The 23,753-nt window shown below is 48.8% G+C and overlaps 1 protein-coding gene and 1 long non-coding RNA gene across 9 annotated transcripts in view; one reads left to right on the top strand and one right to left on the bottom strand.

The window, feature by feature from the left end:
• FLNA (filamin A) overlaps positions 1-23,753 on the bottom strand; it is an 80,635-nt gene that overhangs the window by 14,590 nt on the left and 42,292 nt on the right. For 2 of the 8 annotated variants that reach the window (XM_083718048.1, XM_083718046.1), the window contains exons 21-38: positions 22,266-22,528; positions 20,542-21,139; positions 19,918-20,091; positions 19,228-19,390; positions 18,194-18,354; positions 16,856-17,026; positions 16,650-16,773; positions 15,839-15,995; positions 14,782-14,971; positions 14,498-14,521; positions 10,438-10,685; positions 6,244-6,351; positions 3,290-3,380; positions 2,193-2,333; positions 1,941-2,069; positions 1,381-1,554; positions 1,087-1,248; positions 749-952 (exon numbers count right to left, since the gene is read on the bottom strand). In XM_083718048.1, coding sequence (XP_083574174.1) covers positions 749-952; positions 1,087-1,248; positions 1,381-1,554; positions 1,941-2,069; positions 2,193-2,333; positions 3,290-3,380; positions 6,244-6,351; positions 10,438-10,685; positions 14,498-14,521; positions 14,782-14,971; positions 15,839-15,995; positions 16,650-16,773; positions 16,856-17,026; positions 18,194-18,354; positions 19,228-19,390; positions 19,918-20,091; positions 20,542-21,139; positions 22,266-22,528 — 3,282 coding nt within the window. The remainder of the gene's footprint in view (positions 1-748; positions 953-1,086; positions 1,249-1,380; positions 1,555-1,940; positions 2,070-2,192; positions 2,334-3,289; positions 3,381-6,243; positions 6,352-10,437; positions 10,686-14,497; positions 14,522-14,781; positions 14,972-15,838; positions 15,996-16,649; positions 16,774-16,855; positions 17,027-18,193; positions 18,355-19,227; positions 19,391-19,917; positions 20,092-20,541; positions 21,140-22,265; positions 22,529-23,753) is intronic. The other 6 variants (XM_083718049.1, XM_083718047.1, XM_083718052.1 and 3 more) reach the window with 3 other exon arrangements.
• LOC310835311 lies at positions 3,387-5,284 on the top strand. Its single transcript, XR_014559537.1, has 2 exons — positions 3,387-4,403; positions 4,567-5,284. It is a non-coding gene; the product is annotated as an uncharacterized lncRNA (long non-coding RNA).

Raw genomic sequence — 23,753 nt, 5'->3', positions numbered from 1 at the left:
GAGTCGGCCATGACTGAACCTAATGGTCAGGGGTCCCTTTACCTTTACCATGAGCTATACATGTGCATACAGGCACGTACATATGAACACACACTGTGCTTTGGAAACAGTTGCAAGAGTGAAAAGCACTTGAGAGCTCGGCCACTGAGATGCACTTCAGGGATCCCACTTCCTCCAGGGATTCCGAATTCTTTTTGCAATTCCTCTTTTTGCACCCTCCTTTTTACTCTTTAGTCTACCTTGCTCACATAACAGTACATCCTGCAAAAGTCACATGTCTACTTTTCAAGAAGGGCTTCTCTAAACACCTATGCACATAGGGTTGTAACTAGTATGCATGGAGCAGTAGAACACCAGTATGCTACCTTTCCTATGTCTATTCCTGAACATCAGGCTAGCCAAAGATGGGGCTTGTCAGCTGGAGGACAAATAGCCAGCGTCATCATGGTGAAACAGATTGGATCAGTGGGGTGGAAGAGATGAAAACAAACCAAGGATCTTATTGACTTAGTGATTTGTGTTTCTGGTGTATTGCTCCCCAAGAACAATAAGTACTAAAGAGCCCTGATGGATCAGCCCACCTTAGCCCAACAGTGGTCAACCAGGTGCCCAAACGAAGCTTGCCAGCACTCGCTCCACCTGCCACTCCCAGCAACTGGTCCTCATTTGAGGCAAACTCCCTCCGACATGACAGCCACCTTGGCGAGTAGCCCTTGTCTTTGAACCAAAGGATTATAAACCTGCATACCAGCATCTCTTGTGTCAATAATGAACTCTGAAGGTTCAAATGTCCGTCCCTCGCTGAGCCCTGGGCCAGAGACCCTGACGCGGCTGGCATCGCCAATTTCAGACTGGCTGATCATCACTGTAATGGGGCTGTTGGGGATGTGCAGCCCATTCTTCTTGATGTTCACAATGTGCTCTCCAATCTCTTTGGGGACAAAAGAAATTCCTACAGAAAGATGGGGTGGAAAGGAAGAAGCAAAAGAGAATCGTTATACCTATATAAACTTTTCTTCTACCCATGAGCTCTGCCAATCGGCTTGAGACATAAGCAGAAAAGCGGAGGTCTTCTCGGTCACTCACCAACATGCCCATTGCGTAGGTGTTTGAGCAGACAAGGCTCCTCACGACCAGAAGGTGGGATCACGGTGGCTGTCAGCTGGCTCAGGTCCGTCTCGGTGATGTTCAAGGGGATGTCGGCAGAGGAGCCCACTTTGAGATGGGACATGCGCATCGTGTCATCTCCTGCAGAAGCAGAGAAAGGCAGGCATTGTGCCGTCAAGGTGGGCCTGCAGCCTACCTTCCCCTTCAGTGTGAGCGTACCACCCGCCCCCTTCTTTCCTTAATTAGGCCAGGTGGGCCAGCCCCAGATCTCACCAGTAATCTTGGCAGTGAAGGGACTTCCTGGGATGTGTTTGTCATTGTATTTCACTAATATGTTGTAGTCGCCAGGCAGAACGGGAAGATACGACACTGTGCAAGTGCCATCCTGGTTATCAGTGCAGCCAATCTCAGCCTTGGAGGGGCCTTCGATGGCCAGAGAGAGGCCACCTGGAAACAAGCAGAACATCAGACGTCAAGCACGGGAAGAGCCATTAGCCCTAGTGCCCCAGTAACTGAGCCAGCCCCAAAATAGGGCAGTGTGCTCCTGTGCTGAAAATCAAGGCAGACCCCCCCCCAAGAAAGTGTGTGTGTGTGTGTGACTATACAAGTTTGCATATTTGGTTTTGCTAGGCATCTCAATAACAGATTTATTAAGAAGAGCACACAATCCTAAACCTATTTTCGCTGCTGCTTCCCTGCAGCAAGGAATGGAGGGATCAGGCAGCTACTGTGTGCATTTACACAGAGCAGAAGCATCAACAGCCTTGCCCAAATGGCCAGAAAACCAGAGGGCAGGAGCAGTTCCAAGCACCAAGTGGGCCTTGCGGACTCACCTTCTCCTGCATCTTTTGTGTTGACGGTGAAGACTGCTGGCTTGTTGACTACCCCATGGATGAGTCCCGGTCCATAAGCAGTCACGTGGCCACTGTTGACGTAGTCCACATAGAACTGCAGTGGGCTACCTATGGAGGTGGGAGGAGGGTATGGCGTCAACATCTTTTAGATACCTACTAGCACACATTTAGTTGCTCCAACCAACGTGAGCTTGGTAATTTCAGAGCCAAACACCTTTTTGTGTGTGTTACCTGGGATGTGCATGTTGTCGTAACGGATGTCCATCTCATGCAAGCCAGCCTCTGTGGGGGCGTAGCGCACTGTCACTGTGCCATCCTTGTTGTCTGTGATGTCTGGCTTTGCCACCTTGCCAGAGGGCATGCGCACCTCACCTGTGGGGAGGGAGAAAACCACAGAAAGCACTTTTAAGCTGGCGGGTTCTGTTCACCAGCATAGGAATGCAAGGACCCAGGAATCTGTTTTTTGCAAGGACCCCAGAGAGGACATTTTAAGAGGACCAGGATTAAAATCACTGGTCCACAATTCACTGGGCTTAGCTAGGCCACTGGATTCATGTAAAGCTGTAATTCCATCTACCTTTCATAGAGCTGTTGAAAGGAGAGACATTTAATATGCTGCAATCCTAGGAGTTTGAAAAATTGAACTGGTTTGGCAAAGCTCTATTTGCTACGCCATCAACAGATTAATTTGAGGTGAGGAAGTAGATAAGCTTTCTAGATGGTTAGACCTGCATAGGTTGGACTAAGAGGTTAGACTTTGGGTCCCTTCCAGCTCCATGACTCTTAGAGATAAAAATATGCTACCAAGGATGGAGACATGATTAAGATCTATATCCAAATCCTTATATACAATAGGCCAGGGCATGTAACAGCGAGTGCTACAGCTATATTTTCAGACTGTCCTGAAGCAAACTAGGAAAGTTTGGTGTTCTGCATCAAATGTTCTGCACCCAGGTAACCCATATCCTTTATCAAGAGAACCAGAATCTGCATAAAACCTTCTAGAGCTTATTCTACTTATGGTAGTTATGGAGAGGGCAAAACAAATAACAGAAACAGAAAGGGCACTATAAACCCAGCCACTATAAACTGTTATTCAGGCAGCCCTCTGATCTTGCCAGACACTGCCATATGTTTCACAATCTACCTTAAGAACCACAAGGACTAGGAACTTAACAGAGATCAGGAAGCTGAGTTTTGCCTCCATTTACATTCTGTGCTCCAAGAATATTGCTCAAAACACAGCCTGGCTATAAATTAATGCCCTGACCTCTGTAAAAGGCAGAGTCCTAAACCACTTTGATCCCGTCCCCCTCCCATCCCATTACCTGTGATCTCTCCTTTCTTGATGGTAAAAGGAATGACCAAGTCGAAAGGCCGCAGTCCGGCATCCAGTCCATTGACAGGACGGTCTGTTGCCTGGAAAAGACAGAGACACCCCCCAACCCAGCACAGCAGTGAGAATCGTTTTTGCTTTTTCGAGAGCCAGACAAGACAAGGAGGGATGGGAAGAAATGGCAGGAGTTCATAAACAGCGATGGAACATGGAGCAGACAAAGACAGACCTTGAAAAGCCACCAGGTACCAGACAGTCGGGGGAGAGAAAGAGTCTCTAGACAGGCAAGCTGGCCAGGAAGCCACCTGAGCTGTTGCATAAAAATGGATTTGGTGGACCTTCTTCCCTTTAAATGCTTTTAAATTTCAGGTTTGCTTCGGTAAGTTTGTATTGCAAACATCGGCTTGGGAGAGTTATGGAGTCAGATTCTTGAACTAAGCACAATGCTGGGTTCTGAAGTGGAGCTCAGCAGTCATTTTACATACCGAGAGAGCCATTCCAACAGCTGCTCAGCACAGAAAGAGGTCCTGGGACTCAACACACTCAAGCTGGCAAGAGCCAGAACTCAATTTTGGTTTTGTTCCTAGTTCAAGAACACATTTCTGGAGAGATGACACTTATTCCCCCTGCCCCCTTTCTATTTCATGGTGGGTTTAAACAGAAGCTGAGGGAGTTTGGTTTGGTTTTAGAGCTGTTTCAGGAAGCATTCCCAATGGGGTGGCGTTCGCTGTAGTATCTGGGAGTTGCGCAACAAGTGGAAAGTAGGGCAGTTGCTTCTGTGCAGCTCATTCTGTCCCCATGGCCCTGTCATTTGGTAGCTGAATATTTCATCCACAGGAGAGAAAGTGAATGCCAGTTTTATGATCATCAGCTGAAAAGGACAGCACTGCAAGGCACTAATGCAGAAAGGAGTTACTACTCTACAACACACCCACCCATGCTGCACTGCCCCCATTTGTTTGACAGTGATTGTCCCAAATGTGGCTGTGTTTCACTGGGGTGGAATCCCACTGATGTGCAGCCAGCTGTTGCAGCACAGTTGGGGAACCTGTGTGACCCTCCAGATATTGCTGGACTACAACTCCCATCATCCCCAAGTACTGACTGTTCCAGCTGGTGCTGATGGGAGTTGGGAGGACAACAACAATATATGGAAGGCCCACCTCCCCCCCCCCCAAGATATGTCTATCAGCAGTTACAAGGATGCCAGCTAAGTAAGACTCCCAATTGTGTCTGGCCAGGACAAACGCTAACCATGCCCCCCCCCAGGGGACAGAGAAGCACCCTTCTTTGCATCCTGGAAGGGTGAACATCACACAACCTGCCTGAGATATGACTTGGCAGACCCCCCCCCCAAAAAAAAAGAGAATGGAGGTATTGACAAGGACGACATACAAAGCACAGATGGCCCCCCTCCCCGGCATCAAGAGAGAAAGGGATGTGACCTCAAAGACAAAGACACCCTGGGAAAAGCCCCGATCCGGTCACATTCTGGGGGGTCTCTTCCCCCCTTGGAATTCAGGTGTGGGAGAGGCCAAGCAAGGGTGGGGGAGAAGAGGTGCCCATGAAGTTGCTTCTGGAAGCAGCCCACCTGCGTTAGCATCAAAGCAAAGTTGGGGGCAAGAGAGAGAAGTGATGAAGAGTCTGCACAGGGCATCAGAGAGACCACCCAAAAGAGCCACAAAGCCCACTGCTTGGGTTCTTGTGGGGCACTTGCAGGAGCAGAGCCAATGCCCCACCCCACAAAAGCTTTCTGCACAAGCAAAGGAAGCAGAGTTTCAAACTGCATTGATTCTGCTCTGATTCTCTTCCTAGTTGACACGACTTCTAGTGTTGGACACCATGTGTGTGTGTGTGTGTGAGAGAGAGAGAGAGAGAGTGAGTGTGAGTGACTCACAGCTGCTCAATAAAAGGCAGCTATTTCCAAGGATCGTAAGCACAAGATCACAAAGTTTGTGGAAATGGTGAATTGTCTCCTGGCTCAGTTCTTTTTCTTTTTTCTTTTTAAGTTGCTGCCTCAGAAAAGGTGGTCTTGAAACTTAGTGACTTTCCCATTCAGTGAAGGAATGTCCTCTAGGCCATCTCCTCCTGATGAGGCTTCCTCCAGATTCTAGACCCAAAGGACGTGGGACAATTAGCCCTTTGCCCCCACCGTAGTTTTGGTCTGGGTTGGTGGCCCCCCTTGCTTACTCTTCACTTTGGAAACAAACAACTGTGAGTTTTGTGAATGGCACTGTGTCTAGTTCGGCTGCAAGCGCAAACAGAGTCACAGCTTGCCTGTAATGCCAAGGAGAGAGACCTGTAGCTCAGTGACAGGCAACCTGCTTTGTGTGCAGAAGGCCTCAGAAATTCCAGAGAAAAGGAGAAAGTCGCTGCTGCTGCTGCTGCTGCTGCTCCTGGGAAGGTAACCCAACTAGCAGATGCTCCTCAGGAGCTCTGGCAGAAGAGATCATTGGGGTTTCCCAAACTTGGGTCTCCAGCTGTTGTTGGACTACAACTTCCATCACCCTTAGCTAGCAGGACCAGTGCTCAGGGATCATGCGAACTGCAATCCAAAAACAGCTGGAGATCCAAGTTTGGGAAACCCTGGGTTAGATTATTGTTTCCACCAAGAATACCAAAAATGAAAAAAACCAATAATTTGAACATCAGTTTCAACAACTCTCAGGGCAAAGGCCGGGAGCCTTTCCTGGGAGTGGGTTTCCATTTCTTGGCGCACGTTCTAACCCATCTGCAGTTTCCAGATGTGGGTTCATAGTCTAACCTTGCCACCAGATGTTTTTGTTTAAAGGAGCAGGGAACCTTTGATCTTGCGACCTCAAGCAGAAAACCAGCTCCCCCCTCCCAAGCAGTGGCAAACAGCGCAAAGCAGAGGCGGCTGAATTCCATGGGGTGCTCCCCCCACCCAGAATGCCCTGGGCTAGCTTTTCCTCCAAGAAACTGAACTGTTACTGCCGGTCCCCAGGGCTGCTGTGCACCAGGTGGATATGCGTAGGGTGGGGCCCGCATCGGCTGGGCCATCTGCTGGGGGGTCGTGCGCTCGCCATCCAGGGCCTGTGGCGGGAATGGGGCAAGAGTGTTAGAACGGACCAGTGGAGAGGCCGGCTCAGGGCCAGGACAACCCTGCCGTGCTTCCATTTCAGAACTTAAAACCACAGGAACAGGGGAAACAGCCCAGTGGCCCTTTCTGGCAAGCATGCTGCCATCATGTCATCCCATAACCACCATCTCCCTGGGACAAGTCCAGCCCCTTTGCAAAAACAGTAAGAAAAAATTAAAAAGAAAAAACCTTCAGTGCTCGGTCATTATTGCACAAAACAATGCTTCTCTCAGATACTAGCTCTTTGCCAGAGGATAGTATCCCACACGTATCTCCCACAGCAATATGGCAACATAGGGCACCTATGATTGTTTTGAGAATTATTTGCTTCAGAAAGGGCTTGAATCTGGCATCCACACACACACCCCTCACCCAAAGTAGTAAACAATCAATGGAGCTAGGAATTTGCTTTTCAAAGGAAACCTAAGCTTAGACATTCAGAAAGTCTAACTGTGCTAAGTCACAGTCTAACCCAGGTACACCAGGAAAAAGGTGATGGGGAGTGACAGCACCCCTGTGAGCCCCCACCCAAAGATAATGTCCACAATTATAGAAGCCACACACTCTGGTGCAAAGTATTTCAAGTTTGCATGTAGCTGAAGTATTGTATGACCAGGCCTGCACAAGGAAACCTATTCTGTTTGCCAACGCAAAATAATGATCTCATTGCCTGAAACGCACATGTTGCAACGTGGTGCCAATTTATGTCTAGGGCAGAGAGACAGCCCAAAAATGTGGCCTGTGGGCTGAGAATGGGGTTTCTCCTTTTGCACACAAAAAGCACAGGAAACTGCAATGCTAAAAAGTCTTCTGGCTATTTTATGGGATGGTCACACACACCTTATAGCTCTCAGGGATAGAGCTGGAGGTGTGTGTGTGGGGGGGGGGAGAACATCCTGCTGAATGAATTATGATCTGGATTTTCTGTCATAGCCATTCTATTCCCTAGGGAGGGATTGTGCCATTTTAAGAAGCCTGCATGAAGTGGATGCAAATAAATGACTAGAAGAGTTAAGATAGGCAGGACTTGTTTTATTCTGCAGAGACACTTTGTAGGGGGCGGGGCGGGAGAACTCCAGAAAAATCTGGGTAATAAGGTAGGTGCTAGCATATTTGCAAAGCTAAGCAGGGTCCGGTATGGTTTCCAATTGGATGGGGAACCTTGATCCTGCATTGCAGGGGGTTGGACTAGATAACCCTTGGGGTCCCTTCCAACTCTGAAATTCTATAATTCATGGGTATAAGCTACTACTGTGATATAGTACTGAATTACAGCAGAACTAGGGGAAAAGAACACACACAACACACAGAGCCTCAGGGAGAAAAATGTTCTGGGCCAGTCCTGGTTGCGATCCTAGGCAATTTTTCCTGGGACTCAGCTAGGCCTATTGAACTCTGCAAGTGCTATAAAAATGTTAAGGATGAAATGGAGGTGGGGAAGAAGAATATTAACAGGTTTTTGTTGCTGGTGATGCTTTTAACAGAGTTAAAGCAGAAGTTCAGTTGTGCAAGAAATCTGTGCTCAAGTGGAGAGACTCCAGTTTCTTGGCTATGAGGTGGGGTAAGAGAGGAAGAGGAAGAAATCAGGTTCAAAAATGCTTTCCACTGAGTCAAAACTTCCCTGGCAGAGGGACATTTGCTTGCTTGTTTCTAACACACACAAGACAATGCTCATAAAGAAAAAAGGGACACTGTCCCTTCCCAACCGCTTCCTGCCTTCCTCCACGTTCTGTGACTGAGCCAGAGGGTTCCTTTTGCATTGGAACCTGGAAAGAGTGAGTAATGCATTAAACAGGAAGGCTGGGTCTACAAAAGCCAACCAATGAGTCACATGTTACAGCAGGACAAGTTTTGTGTGTGTGCGTGCATGTAACATTTGTGTGCAAGTTCCTAGCTCACATTTTTTTTAAAAACACACAAAACACATTTTTTGGATATTTCACATCGATGCAATCTGAATGTAACAGATTTGACGCTGGGCTCCAGATAAACACATTGTGCAAAATATGGGCTTATCCACACTTACTTTCCCTCTACTTTTTCTAGGCATGGTGTCCAAGCACCTTCTTTTTGCTCACGACTTTTCCCCACAGAAACCCACTCTTTAAACAGAGGCAGGTTTAGGGGAGCGTGGCCGATTTGGCTGCCCTGGGCGTGGAGCCTTGGGAGCACAACTATTACACAGAAGGAAAGAGCCAAGAGGTGGGGAGTGCGCCAAATTTTGGTGTTGCACAGGGTGACGCTGAAATTGGGGGCCCCAAGGTCTGCCACTGCTTTAAAGCTCAATTGGAGCAAACGGCAATCCGCAGGAAACCCAAATTGACCTTTGCTCCGATTGAGCACTAAAGAGCGGGTTTTTGTGGAGAAAGCTCCAGGGCAAGGTGAGAGAAGAACACTCTGACATACGAGTTTTTAAGTACGCTTATGCCTGGAGGAAAAAGTAAGTGTGGATAAGCCCTCAGTCAGTAGAATTTGCACCATTTCAAGGAACCCTATTTTTTTCAAAAGTAGTAGCACAGAAGATCATTAGACAGAGGGGTACATTAAAATCACATGCTGCTGTACACGTACACCGGGTTCCACCTCACGTTGTGGGTGCCCAGCATGTTACACGCATGTCATCACATGGCCTGAGGGGGGGCTGAGGGGGCCCAATGGTCCCTCCTGTGGCTGCAACGAGCCCCATTGTGCCTTGGCGCACCATGAAATGTCATGCGTGCGCTGCGTTGGGGTGCCCCCCCCGGGACCCAGTGAAAAATTTGTGGGTGCCTCAGCACCCAGGTCCCCCCAGAAATGGCCCCTATGCTGCAGTACTACACCACAGGCAGGGAGTGTACACGGAGAAGCCTTCAAAAATGCAATTTCCCATCTGCAGATGAGAATTCTGCTACTTCTGAGTAATGATCCCTTTTACTTGATCTCACCACACAAATAAGAAGCAGAGGGAGCAAATATAGATTGTTTTTACCATCAAGGGGTGTATAAATTTTATGAAATAACAAGATAAACAAACAATCTGTACATCAGAGCAGCACAGCCTTTTCTGCCACCCTTTTTCTGCACATGCATCCTCCATAGGAGTGAGCAGGGGGCTGCCCGCTTGATTATTCTGAAGCAAACTGAGACATCTGCTCCTGCAAAGAGTCCCTAAAGGCAAGAAACAGAGCAAGTTCTGCCCTGAAGTTACCATACCCCCACCCCTCAAAAAGCAGCAGGTTATAAAACTGGACATACCAATGATCTGTTTAAAATAATGTGTCTAGCCCCCATGACTGCAATGTGGCAAAATCTGAGGCTGAGGTGGAGTTTTCAGCAGCTTTTGTTTCAGCAGCTGGGAGCATTCTATATGCTATGCTGCACTGCACAGAACTTCTCCCTCTGCCTGTGCTCTTATGACACCCTCTATTTTGGGGGAACGGGGAACAACCACTATATTTCTAATCTGATCATGGATGCAATTTCTTCTAAAAAGACCCAACAACCCCAATTAGTCTGAACAGAGCCTCCTTTCTGCAGGATTTTGGATTTTTGCCATTGAGAACATTCAACCCTAGAGCAAACAAGCAGAGCCCAGAACGTATAATTCTCAGATCTAGAATGCACGAGCTTTTTTTTGACAAGGGGACACACCTCCCACTTCCCATGCATGCATGTATGTATGTTCATTCGTGTCAAACAGCTCAGATGTAGCCCAGGGCTTAGATCTGAACTCAGTGCCAGGAGGAGTGTTCTATCTAACATGTCACAAGTTTTGGGACAGACACACAAGAAGTATCCGAAACAAAGACAGAGCTCCTTTGCTAATACTGCCCCCACTCTTTCAGGTAAAATCATCTCACCACCACAGTTCTGGGCTTCTAAGTCAATATGGCAGGAAGCTCCATTATCACTCATTTAAAGGAGGCAGAACTACCGCAGGACAAGACTTGACCTTGCACATTTATGAGCCTTCCAACATCAGCACCATGCTAGCCATGAAGCCTTTTGCTGAACCAGACACCTCTGGCCACATCCTGCTCCCTGGTCACCCCAAGACTCACCGTAACCTGGAAAGGACTGTTGGGAATGTGCTCTCCTCCGAAGCGCACACAGATGACATATTTGCCTGGCTGGGGCGCCGTGTAGAAGATGTCAAAGGTGCCGTCCTCATTTTCCACCACATCCACGTCCACCTCTGTGCCATCAGGAGTGCACACCGTGCAAGTCACCTTGCCCTTCCCAGCAGCCTTGGCATCCACCGTGATCACCGTCTCCTCACCAATTTGGATGGTGGGCCCAATGCCAGCTCCTGGCAGAAGGGAAAGCCAATGAGGAATGGAGAACTTGAGTCCAATTCCCAACTCCTTCCCATCATGCACCATGGGTCTCCCTAAGCTCCCAGCCTCTTATACCAGCTGACATGGCCTCATGGGGACTTTGAGACAAAGGGCAGGTTGACCAAATTGTGGGAGGACCAATATTACATAGATGAATTAAGCCACTGTAGGTCAAAACAGAGCACCTTACCAATGGACTATATTCACCCATTCAGTTGCAAGTACAAGTGATCAGTTTTATTGTATAAAGCCAAAGGCTTTTACAATGGATGATAGAGAATGAAAGGAAACTCTCCAAGTAGGAAAACACAGGCTGGAACACTAGGGCCAGTTCACACTTGCTGGTGCACCTCATGCAAGCTCTTTCCAGGAATACCTGCATTCACATGAGAGGCCTGCATTTGCAGACACCACAATTGGCTCAAAATGATGGCTGTTCCAGCCAATACCAAAGCCTGGTCAGCAGTTAAGTTTTCGGCAGGACAATGTTTAGAACTCAGCCAAGCTATGTTACCCACCCACCCACCCACCCACCACTATCTACCAGACACTCTTCTCCAATGCACCTCAGTGGCTCACTCCCATTTTCAGATGTGCTCATGCAAGGGAGAAGGTGGTTGAGGTGCAGAGGAGAGGCTGTCAGAGCCCCCCATGCAAATTGTGTTGAGGTGGGGGGTTAAAAAACCCTTCCAGCTTGCACAGGAGGCTGGGAGCTGGATCAGACCCAACTCTTGCCATCTGACACCAAGCCCCCAAGGAAACAGATAACATCACATTTTTAAAAAAGGACTAAAGCAAGATGGAGTTAAGGCAACTAAAGCCATGATTGGACCCCAGCAGCAGCATTGGTTGTTCATAAAGCAAGGGATGTTACAGCTTTGGGTAACTAGGGGTTGGCCAATGCCAAGGAAGTGCTTGTTTTCACTGAAGAATGAACCCTATGCAATCAAAGCACAAGAGGAGATTTTGAGCCACAGACTTTCAAACTAGCTTAAAGGCAGCCAACATGAGGCAGCCAACATGGTGCCCTTGAGCTCCCATCCTACCTGACCAATGGCCACAGAAACTGGAGCCAATGGGAGTTTGCCCAACAAGATCTGGAAGGCACCACAGTGGGTTAATCCTTCTTACAGAGAGGGCTCTGGCTTAAAGAGATTTCCAAAAGCAACAACACTGTTAACAAACAGAGAAGCTGCTGTAAATATAATGTTTGGGTTCTCCCCTCATCACATCAACATCAAGTTCAAGCTGAATCGAGATTTCTATTGTTGGCTTAGGTTCCTATTGTAAAATGGCAAATCATGATCAGAGCTACACACACAATAATAAAAACTGGGCCCCTAGTGCTGGCTATGAGAGTGTGTTTTTGGGAATGAGTGCTGGGAAGGGGAAATGTTTAGCTTTATGTCCAGCCAAATTTGACTCCTAAGCCCTCTGGATAGCAAAGACAAGCCGTGGGCTACCAGTTTGCCTGTCAAGCTGCATGGAGGATGCAAGTGGGGGGGGGAGATGAGATAGTGCATATTTAGGCACCAGGCAAAAACATTCCTCTTTACCCAGGCCTATGGCTATGGCCCACAGCCTGGAAAAATGCGGGGGGGGGGGGGAGGACTGTTATGATGATGACTATTTTATTATTAGGCTGTCTGCCTGTATGCTTTTTATTATGCTTTTATCACTGATGTTCTGTAATGTGTCATTAATAAAGGACAGTAAATAAATTGAATAAATAATGATGTTTCTTCACTGTGGTCTCGGGCTCTATCAGCAGCTTATGAGCTGCTTAGGAAGACCATGAGGTGTTATTTTCCCCTTACACTTGGGGTGGGGAACCGAGCTTCCCTGAAGATGGTCTGAAGCTGCTGCCAGGAATTCACCCTGATGACCTTTCCAGTGGGGGCACCTGGGCTGCGGAATGCCCTCTCCAAAGAGACTCGCCTGGCACCTGCACTGATCTTTTGGATGATAGGAAAAGACGTTTCAGTGCTCCCAGGGCCTTTGCATTTAAAAGAAGTGTTGCTGCTCTGTTGCTTTTGCTTTGGTTTGATGACATTTTTGTTTTTGATTTGAGTTTCTACTGAAATGAGGCTGCATTTTAATGTTGTATTTTAATCTTGTTTTTAAGTTGTATTTTAATCAATTGTTTTATACTTGGTGTGAGCCGCCCGTCTTGGCTGGGAAGGGCAGGGTATAAATAATAATAATAATAATTTATTCTGTAGTTGTTTTAGATTTTTATGTGTTACGGTTTTAGCCTCTTATTCTTGTGAACTGCTCAGTTTTCTCAAGCTATTTGACAGTATAGAAATGTGGCAAACAAAATCCGTTCACGTGCCTGATAGAGACCCCTGAAGCACACTTCTTGTGGAAAGCCAAGACAACGTCAACAAGGACTCCCACAAACCTAAGTGGTCCCCTGAGCCACCACAATGCTTGCAACATGCCTGCCTGTAGACAGAAGCCTTCCCCAGAGTTAAGAAACATGCATGTACCTGATCCATTTCCTGATTCACAAGCTCACGCCCCTCATTAGGCAAGCACAGCAGGAGATGGATGGAAGATGGAGAGGGAGGCAAAGGGTAGGAGAGGACTATTTGGGGAGGCAGGGAGGGTGGAGAGAAGGGGGTGGAAGGGGGAAATGTACCATGACAGCCATAATCCAACCCACCACTAACATTCAGATCCACCTCCTTGCTTCCTATCAATGGCTAGAGTTGGAGAAAATGCACGGCTTCCAGCTCTCCTTCCCCCTCCCCAAAAGTTGCCTCTTTTCTGCCTCTGAAGCAGAGGCTTAGTTCACAGCAATCCTATCCTGCTGGAAGAAGCAAAAAGTAAATATGTTCCAGCAGGGGCAAACTAGTGGCTCATCTCTGCAAGTAAAAAAAAACTGAAAAATGAAAAAGAAAGGAAGGACCCTGTTTTGACCCCTAGCATCTTTGCTTCAAGGAACAGCTTCTCTAGCAGGTCTGCAAAAGGCCTCTCTCTGCCTGGGACCCTGAAGAGCCACTACTGATTTCAGCAGTCCATAATGGGTTAAGACAAAGTACGGGCCCCAACTGCCTTCACGTGCGCTACTTGTAAAGCTGGCATTCCTTAGGCTGGCACAAGTCCTATCATTCAAACTCATCACATGTTTGCTGAAAGTGGAACAGGTATCAAAGGGAGCTACTGAAAACAGTTCTTGTTTAGCAGCAAGCACAGGGGAGATCATTTTTTTAAAAGCCCAAAACAAACACCAACAACTAAAGCAGGGCTGTGTCCCTTCAGATATAGGGACTACAGTTCTCATCATCCCTGACCACTGGGCCATGCTGGCTATGCCTGGGAGGAGGTGCACCACTGCAAGTGCCACAGCCCCCCCCCCCAATCCCTGAACTAGAAGCTTTAACTGAGTAATCAGTGGCACTGCACTTTAAGCGCCCACCTGATCATTTTGGTCCTGGCAAGGTTTTAACAGACCAAGGAATACATATGCTTCTTTTATAGCCTAACCAGGGAAATGGCAGCTTTTATCCAGGTTCTGTGAAGTTCTATATTAGCAACTGACTCAGTTTTCAGCAGGCACCTGCTTTGAGAAAAAGAGGTCCCTTCCAGATGGAGCAGCCCAACCAGCCCTTTGGGCAGGGAAGCCTGGCTGCCCTCTCCTCTCTGACCTGGGGCAGAGGTGAAGCCCAATGCCAGTGTGAGACCATGCAGCAGAAAAGGAAGCAGCGAGAGCAGGCAGGCAGGCAGGCAGGCAGGCATACTTGGGGTGGGGGAAGGAAGCCATTAGCAAGCTGCTTACCTAGCCCATGACCTCCAATCGACACTGAGGTGAAAGGGCAAAGAGCAAGGGTAATCAGAGTGAGACAAGAATCACACGGAACAGTGCACAATTAAAATAAAACACAGGAGAACGTAGGCAATGTGGCATTTCCCTCCCCACGGTGGGTGAGCGGTGTGGCCGGATGTGCCCGGCAAAAAGCAATCAATGTGGTGGGAGGGCGTGGCATTATTTTAGCGTGGCTCGCCCCACCCTCCAGCAGCCCTCACCCCCCCCCAAGACCCTCACCTGGGAGGAGCGCTCACCTGTGACGGTGCACTTGCTGGCGTCGCCAGTGGGCAGGGCCCGGATGCGGTACGGCGAGTAGGGGATCTCATCCCCACCGTACTTGATGAGGATAGTGTACCGGCCGGTCATGTCTGGGACATACGACACAGTGTAGGTGCCATCTTGGTTGTCACGGATGGTGGCTTTTTTGGGCTTGCCCTCAGGATCCTGGCCACGGCACAGCCCAGGAAGGGGGGTTTAGAAGGAAGGCAAGCATTTCAAGTTAAGAGGCGGCAACTGCAGCAGCCATTCAAAACCTAGGTCCCTGCCCCAAGTTGTTATGGTCACGAGAATCTGACAGGAATTTGTATGAGTGAAAACCCACTTGAACCCAGTGTGGCACAAGAAGGACGGCCTCCGCCATGAGCATTTCTTGCTGTTACATAGGAAAGCACTGAAAGGACATTTTATGTTTAAAGGGGGGGGGGCTGAGCAAAGCATGAATAAACTGGGATTACCAAGGAGGAGTTGTGAAATTGGTCAGTGACCTACACAAAACCCTTGTTGTGCTTTAGATGCAAGCTCAGCTTAAGGCTTGCCACCACTATAGACCTCTGGGTCAAAATGAGTACTGAAATCTACTGTCTTGCTGCAGTGGGATACTCAGGAGTCAAGAGACTCACACCAAGTGCAGAGTTGGTGGCCCTTCTAAGTGTAGGATGAGAAGGGTAGTCTGAGTCAAGGGCAGAAAGCTCTGGAAAATGAACAAGGCAGCGTTTTCTGCCATTTGGACTTGTTATCAAAGCTCCCACTCCTGTACAAGACAGCAAGTATGGCTATGTGACCATAGGGCTTATAGAAATCAGTGAGGATGTTGCCACAAGGCAGTGTCACCACGTGACTGAATGAAGGAGCTCACAGTCCACCTGACTGCAGTTTATGTGTACCTTCAGACTTGTCCCATATTTTCCACATTATCGCCCATTGATTTCTCCCCCAAGTATCTACTGTGGAACCGACCCCTCTGCCCTGAAGGCCTTCTCACAACAACCCCCAACCTGCATTCATCTCCCCTTTGGACATTGTTCCACTTACGGTGATCTGGACGGCCAGCAAGCCCTCTCCAGCATCCTTGGCATCAATTGTGAACTCCACAGGCAGGCTGGCTGGCACACCTGTTGTGTTCAGTCCTGGGCCACTAGCCTTTACCTTGCTGGCATCATGTGTGGGAAGAACCTTAACCTTGAATGGACTGTGGGCATATAAAAGAGGGAGGGAGAGAAGTGCCTCTGTTAATGTTAGGCAACTGACAGAAATGGCCACACCCCCATCCCTCAATTCCAGGGTGCACAGGTGTTCCCCCACAGGATCATTCCTCTTTCTCATCTTTCTCTTACACAAAATAAAGGCATTATATACCAATCTGAGGGCACTGCAGCCTGAGGAAATCCTCTACCCATGAGAAGTTCCCATTGACAGGACAGCACATTCAGCAGAAACAACTGGTAAGTGTAAGACATTGTACACTGGGCTCAGTGTTCCAGGAAAAGCTTTCAAGTCTTGTGCCAGTTTTTGCTCTAACACAATTTGCCAGTCAACAGCAAGAGACAAAAAGATCTGTGGCATAAGGTTTCGCTTCCAACATTGATTACATTGATTACATGGGAGTCTTTAATAGATTTGCAGAGGCCCTCTCTCAAACAACTTGCCCAACGTGTTCAAATGAAACTTTAAAAACATTATCCTGAGAGGTAAGTCCCCAAGCCTCAGATTCTCAAATGCTGGGTTTACAAACACCCAGTGAAATCATTTGAAGCTTTGGAAACATCAAAAAGCAGCCATCACTGTTAGAGTCTCTGCCTTGGCTCAGAGGGGCTAGAAGCTGTGGCCAATCCACAACCCATACCTGCGGGGCACCTCCTCATCTCCATAGTGCACAGCAATGCTGTATGGGCCTTCCCGGCTTGGCACGTAGCTCGCGGTCTGAGTCCCGTCAGCATTGTCCACCACATCTACAGGCTCCACCACTCCTGCAGGAAGAGTTCAACAGGTGAGAGAAGGGCCAAGCCCCAGGAAGGCACTACTGGTCTAGTCAAGCCGAGATTTGCTTACCTTTAGGGCCCTGAACTTTGACCTGGAGGGGCGCCACACCTGCCTTGCTGGTGTCAACCGTGAAGGACTGGGGGACATTGGCTCTGACAACACCTGGAGTCAGGCCAGGGCCTGAACATTTAACTTTAGATGAATCTATCACATCATGCACAGGCACTTTGAAGGGGCTCCCTATGAAGAGAGAGAGAAGGGGATGAAAAAAGTTGGATTTGAGCCCAGAAACCACTCCAGGGTTTCAGGTAAAGCACACACTCCTTACATCAAATGCAGTTTTAAAAGAAGTCTCTTGCTTTTGAGTCCCACCCACGCTTGTGTTTCAGGAGGCCAACTTTCCTAACCAGCAAGTCCTATTTGCAATCCAATTGCCTGTCTCTTTGATCTTTCAGGGGACTCAAGCGAAGCATACAATCATAAAACCATAGAATTGTAGAGCTGGAAGGGCCACAGGCGGCATGACCAATGCTCAGCAATGATGGGAGTTGGGGAGTCACAGGTCCCCCACCCCTATGCCCTACGCTCCGCAGCCTTTGATCCCACACTAAGCATTACACCATCCTGCAGGCCCAGCCCACTCCTGCTTTGCTGGAGATTGCTCAGAGGAGAGCTGACAAAGTGCACCAAGAACGCAAAACAGAGATGGATATAAACTTGTTTTGCGGAATATTTAGGCCAAGGAACCTGGGGCAGTTTGAAGTCTTGCTTTCATTATTTAGGTACCAGGAGAGCCTAATGAGACTATATGCCTCTCTTTCGGCTAGAAAGGCAGCCTTAATTTCCACCAGTGCCCTGCCCGCAAAAAAGAAAACACCAAAGTGGTGAAAAATCAAGAGCAACAATTGAATTGTGGAGCCAAGGGAAGAGCAATCTTTTCCGGTCAGTGGACCAGATCCCTAAGTCACCCAGACCTTGTCAGCCATTTTGGCAGATGTGCAGGGCCACCCAGGTGTCAATCACCTGATGTTACCATGGCAGCTGGCAATGTGTTTCCTTTGCCCAGGCAGTGCAAAATCAAAGCACTTGGCCAAAGGCACAAAACATTGCAATCCCCAACAGCAATTCAGTCGAATCCCACTTTAGGCAGGAAGCCGCATCTTTACCTGCCTCACACCAAATGCTATATGATGGCAGGTGGGCAGGACTCAGGGAAAACTATTGTGGGCCAAATTAGGACTCCTGCCAGGCCTCATTAGGACCATGGGCCAGAGGCTCCCTCTCCCTCTCTAGGGCCATGTATGCCAAGAGCGACAGAAGATACCACCATCACCAACCTATAAATCAGTTGCCCATGCCACTTCCTGCCTACCACTGCCACACACACAACGCAGCCTCAATCGGTACCTGGCACTTGGTGGCCACCATAAGTGACGTTGAGGTTGTAGGTGCCAGGTTCATAGGGAATGTATTCCACTGAACAGCTGCCATCTTTGTTGTCAGTGCATGACATCTTTGCTTCAGAGGGACCTTCAACAGCTAGGCCCAGTCCACCAGAACCAGCACCCCTGTAGAAGAAGAAACCAGTTTTGACTCTAAAAGACCCCAATTGATCAACAAATCAAAGCCTGTGATAGTTGGGAGTCGCCACAGACTCATTGCCTCAGGCCAATGCATTTTAAAATTTAAAATTCACAGAGCAAGAAACCATTTTGGTTGCCTTAAGGATTAGTTGTAGCTTAAGTATGCTATCTTGTTTTGCCTGGGTGGCTGGATCAGACCACAGCCTGCCTAGTCTTATCTGTCCTTCCAACCATGTTTTCCTGCTTATCCTTTTAACACACTTTCTCGCCAATCTTTGGGCCCTGAAGGAAGCAGATTTGATGTAAAGCAAAGGAATCCCAACAGAGAGCATTTTTTCTTATGTTCTCACCACCTTTAGAAATTAGAAGTGCTACTGCTAGGAGCCGACTTCATTTTCCAGGCTGCTTCTCCAACTAGCTCAGTGCTGCATTACTGTCACCGCAAAAAGCTGGTCAGGATCTCATCTCATTAAAGAGATGCTTTTCACATTTATTACATTTGTCACTTACCACATAAAAGCAATTGACTAAGATACAAAACTCTAAAAGAATAAAACCTTTACTAAAGGTGCTTTGCCTGCAATATTATAAAAAGCACAAAACTTTTAATTTACTTTTTGCTATTGCATTTTAAAGCCCAGCACTCCTGCAAAATTCCTAGCAGTCACCAAGGTGATCCATTAGAGGGTGGCAGATGACCTCCTTCCTGCCCGTTACAGATTAGCACAGCTTCTTTTGAGGGCTGGGCTGCACCTCCCAAGGGAGCAGGCCAGGTCGGCTGCCCAAACCAGGAGGCGATGCCCTTTTCAGGCCGCACCCTTTGCAGAGCAATCCTCCTTGGTCTCTCTCCAGTTTTACCTGGTCTCCACCGTGAATTTGTTGGGCTTGTTGGTGGTCCCACTTTGGATGCCAGGACCATGCACTCGAACCCTTGTGGGGTCACATCCTTCTGTTACAGGCACCCGGAAGGGGCTGCTCGGCACAGGGCTGCCGTTGTAAGTCACATCAATAGAGTGGACACCTGAAGAAGAAGAAGGGGAAAGCTGGAGCTCTTGGGTGTTATGCCTCAAACTTCAAAGCCTATGCATCGAGGAAGCCCTCCTGTGACCTCAGGTGTGCGCAGACTGGTGGCAACCAAGCTCACTCCTCTGGGACTATTCCCTTAATGCCTAGGCTCAAGCAGCCCAAGACATTTTGATATATGAGACAAAAAGGTTTGATGGAGCACATGCTTAACAGTCATGATTAAAGAGCATGCGTGCATGCTACACACACATTTTCACTCTCCACAGTTTCCAAAAAGGAGGTCACCTCATCTTGCCCAATAGTAGGGCCAGAAGTCTCAGGTGGCCAACACTGAAGACTGAACAGCAGCTTTAATTGGCCATGAAACTGGGCACATTTTCAAAGCAAAAAGGGCAGTCTGTGAGGCAAGCGTCGAAGAGGATCTTGGAAATCCACAGCCCTCCATTAGGGTCTGCACCATCAGTACCAAGGGGGCTCCCCACATCATGAACACCCCTCCCTGCCGCTACACAGCTCTCTCACCATCTTCATATGGAGTGTACTCCACATTGTAGGTCCCATCCCCATTATCACGCACATAGCTCTCGGTCAGGTTTCCTGAGGGATTGGACACTCTCGTCTTGACATGAGGGCCTCCAGCCTTAGTCAGGGCTCGTGCATCTACGCTGAACTCTGTGGTGGCTTCACGGAACACACCTGGTGAGCACAAGCAGGGTCAAAAGTCACAGAATACGGAAGGAGGCTGCACAACAGGACTCTCCCAACCCAGTCTCATTTTGCATCCTGTTTCATGAATGACCCGAGGACCTACACTGTATCCAGCCTCACCTGGGAAAGTAATTTGGAATGTGGGTCTGAGCCAAAGCCCCAAGGTGTTTGCACCCATCGCCTGAAGTATCCCCAGGCCAAATAAGACATGCTCAGGGCAAGATGGAGGCCATCTATCACAGCCAAGCTTGAGCTGAAGAGTCTTCACCCCCCATTACTCTCCTCCCTAGCCTACACCTCCAAGCCCCTTATTATGAAGCCCCAGGCTCAGGACAAAATGGTTTACCACCACACTGTGCCCACTTGTCACCAGTATATAACAGGTTTGACTTTCTACCCCTTCTGTCTCTTCCGAGGAGAGGGCCCAGCCAGCCTCACCTTTGCCTTCCACTCCAGGCCCGTAGACTTTAACTCCAGACGTGTCCACAGCTGGTTCCACATTGAGCTTGCTGGGGAAGTTTGGCACAGGCTGCCCACCGTATTTGATTGTGATGGTGTAGACACCCGGGCAGAGAGGGATGTAAGTGATGGTGTAGGTGCCATCGCCGTTATCCCGCACGTGGACCTCAGCCTGTGTGCCGCTTTCCGAAATGATCTCAATGGTGAGCTCTGCGCTGCCGGCGCTGGAGCAGTCCACGCTGAACTCTCCCGCCTGCCCCACCGTGGCGTGCTCCAGCCCTGGCCCAGAACACTTCACTTTGGACGGATCAAAGCCAGGCAGCACCTGGGCTTTGAAGGGAGAGCCCGGCACATGGGTGTCAGCAAAGAGGATGTTGATGTTGTATTCGCCAGGCTCCGTGGGCAGGTAAGAGACGGAGCAGGTGCCATCTCCATTGTCCAGGCACTCGATCTTGGCCTCACAAGGGCCCTCCACAGTCAGGCCAAGGCCTCCGTTGCCAGCCCCTTTGGTATCTATGGTAAAGGGGGCAGGAGCGCCAGCCAAGCCACCCTTCAGGCCTGGTCCATAGGCCTTCACCTGGGACAGGCCAAGGGCAGGGGGAACAAGGAAAGAGAAGACAGAAGAAGAATGCTCCATGGTCACTTTGGCCCATCAAACAAGACCTTTAAATAAAAAGGATTTATCAAGGCAAACCCTCCCACCTTCAAAAGGTGACTTTTTGCTGCACCCAGATGAAGATAAATGCTTTATAAATGGTCAACTTGCCCCTTCAGATCTATGCAGGGCTCTGAGTGACTGAGTTCATGGAGATGTGTGCAGATCTCCATCTACAGCGGCAACCACCCAGAGACAAGTTAGCACAGCGATGAGAAGGCTCTAGTCCAGGAGGATGGGGGACCAGGGCCCCTCTTCCAGGTGCCATTTCACTCCCAGCTCCTAGCAGTCCCAGCAGCCAGCATGGCCAATGGTCAGGGATGATAGGAGTCTTACAACATATGGAGAACAGCAGGCTCCCCCACCCAGAAATTAGTCAGTACAGCCCCCACCTCGACTCGTCTGCACTACTAGACAAGCCCTGCTTTTCAGGAAAGAAGAATTAAGGGCATTCAAGGTTTTGGGTTTTTTTGGAAACTCAAGCACTAATTTGCCTAGGGAGAGGATGCATCTCTCCTACTACGGTCACACATACTCCTACTATGGTGCACACAAATATATAAGCCCCACCCACCCACTGGAATAACCAACATCCACACTGTCAGATTAATCTAGACTCTTAAGGATTTGCTGTCTGCATAATAGAGGTTTCCTGCCCACAGGGCCTCCGTATGCCCCCTAACCAGGCCCGCTTGGCCTGGTCTAAATACATGAAATGGCTAGAGCTTGCTAGCTAGGTCAGAATGTTATTGTACTGTGAAGTTACAAGAATGGAAGGTTTGAGACAGGAAGAAAAGAAAAGTCAAGATTTAGGACAAAACAAATTCGGTGAGGAAAGGCACTTCAAAAACAGGGCACTCTGTGCATGCCCCATGAGACCACCACCACATACATGCTGCAAGAAACCGCCCAGAGTTCTAGAACACAAGAGGTGGCAAGTAGACGACTGTTCTGCGCCTCCACACAGAGACTATGCATCAGCCAACAAGCCCCAATCCCTCTGCCACGTTAATGGGGGTGGGTGGTGGGTGGGATGAGGAGCTCCTACCTTGGATGGGTTGGTGGGGGGTACAGCCTCCACAGGGAAGGGGCTGCCTGGGACTGGCACACCATCATAGGTCACGTCTACTTCATAAGGCCCCTCTTCCCGGGGGATGAACTTCACCACGCTATTGTCGGAGCTGAGGCCTGGCTCCACCTTGCAGGGCACAGGCTTGCTGGAGGGGCCTGTGATCTTGGCAGCCACCTTGCCTTGGCCACCAGCCCCCTTGGACTTGACGGTGAACTCCTGGTCCTTGCCCACTTCCACTTCTGCAAAAAACAAAGTGCGGGAGGTAGAGTGTGCATGTTTGTATCAGATCTTAAGTGTATTTGGCCCTTTGAATTAAAGAAGGGGAGAGATCCTCCTCTTCTGGGCCAAGTATTCCTACCCCCAAGTACACTGCTCTGCCTGCCCTATAGAGAGCAGTTTAAGAATTGCAAAGACAGAACCATCCACTGGATTCCTAGATAGCGGTTTCTCAGATTTATGGCACCACTTCCTAAGGCCTAGAGAAGGTGACAATACTTTGTGGCTGGGGTTAAGTTGTGGGGAGAGAGAAATACTGGCATGACTAATGTTTCCTGAAAAAAACAAAGACCTTGGAGTGCTTCCAATCATTTGGCCCTGGCAGGTCTCCAGGAAGCAAAGATTTTTAATCCAGCTGCCACTTGGGAGGCATCTAAAAATGGGGAATTTTCCAATCATGGTTTGACCTCCATGGAACCCCAAAACCCTTCCGGGGGGTGTAGTAGATGATTGCCTGTGTGACAAAATGCCCCCAATCTTGTTGGGGCAAGACTCCAAAAGACCAGTTTAAAGCTTGCTGATGTTGGTAGCACCGATGGGTTGACAGGGATTTTTATTGTGTGGAGGCTCTGCCACATGGTATGGGGAGGAATGTACACACATGCATAGCACAGAAACTGCAATGTGTCAAGGGGGAGGGTGGAGATGGGCAGAAGGAGAATGCTGCTGCAATAGCTTAGAATCATTCTGCAGACTCGCACAGCTGCCACTCCAAAGGCCATTGCATTGAGCTTCACCCTTAACATGCAGCAGGCTTGCTAGCCCTGCCACAACAGGCAACATCATGGGAGGTGCATTTGCTAGGACCAAGGGGAAACCACCCAGCTCCCCTTGTTATTTCTGCTATTGCCAGGAAATGTGGTGTTAATGTAATCTTGTTATATTTATAGCACTGCAATTATGGGGTTTGTACATTATTATATTTGCCATTGCGATTTTCTTTTGCCGTGAAATTGTTCTTGTGACAACTGATTGAGATGCATTCCAGTTTCCTAGGCTGCAAAAGCTGCTTGGATTTTTTTGTAGGAGGGAAGCATACAAATAAAATTATGATGTCGCTGCTTCACATCACAGGCTGGTGAAGAGGATGGCGGGAGCTGGGTTGGCAAAAATGCAGCTGACTGAAACCCCAGGGCAAGTTCTAATGGGTAAGTTGCTGCTGGGGGAGAGAATGCGGATGAGAACCAG

This window comes from Podarcis gaigeae (genome assembly GCF_964106915.1).
Source record: "Podarcis gaigeae genome assembly, chromosome: 17".
NCBI classification, from domain to species: domain Eukaryota; kingdom Metazoa; phylum Chordata; class Lepidosauria; order Squamata; family Lacertidae; genus Podarcis; species Podarcis gaigeae.
This window is presented reverse-complemented; position numbering and strand designations above follow the sequence as displayed.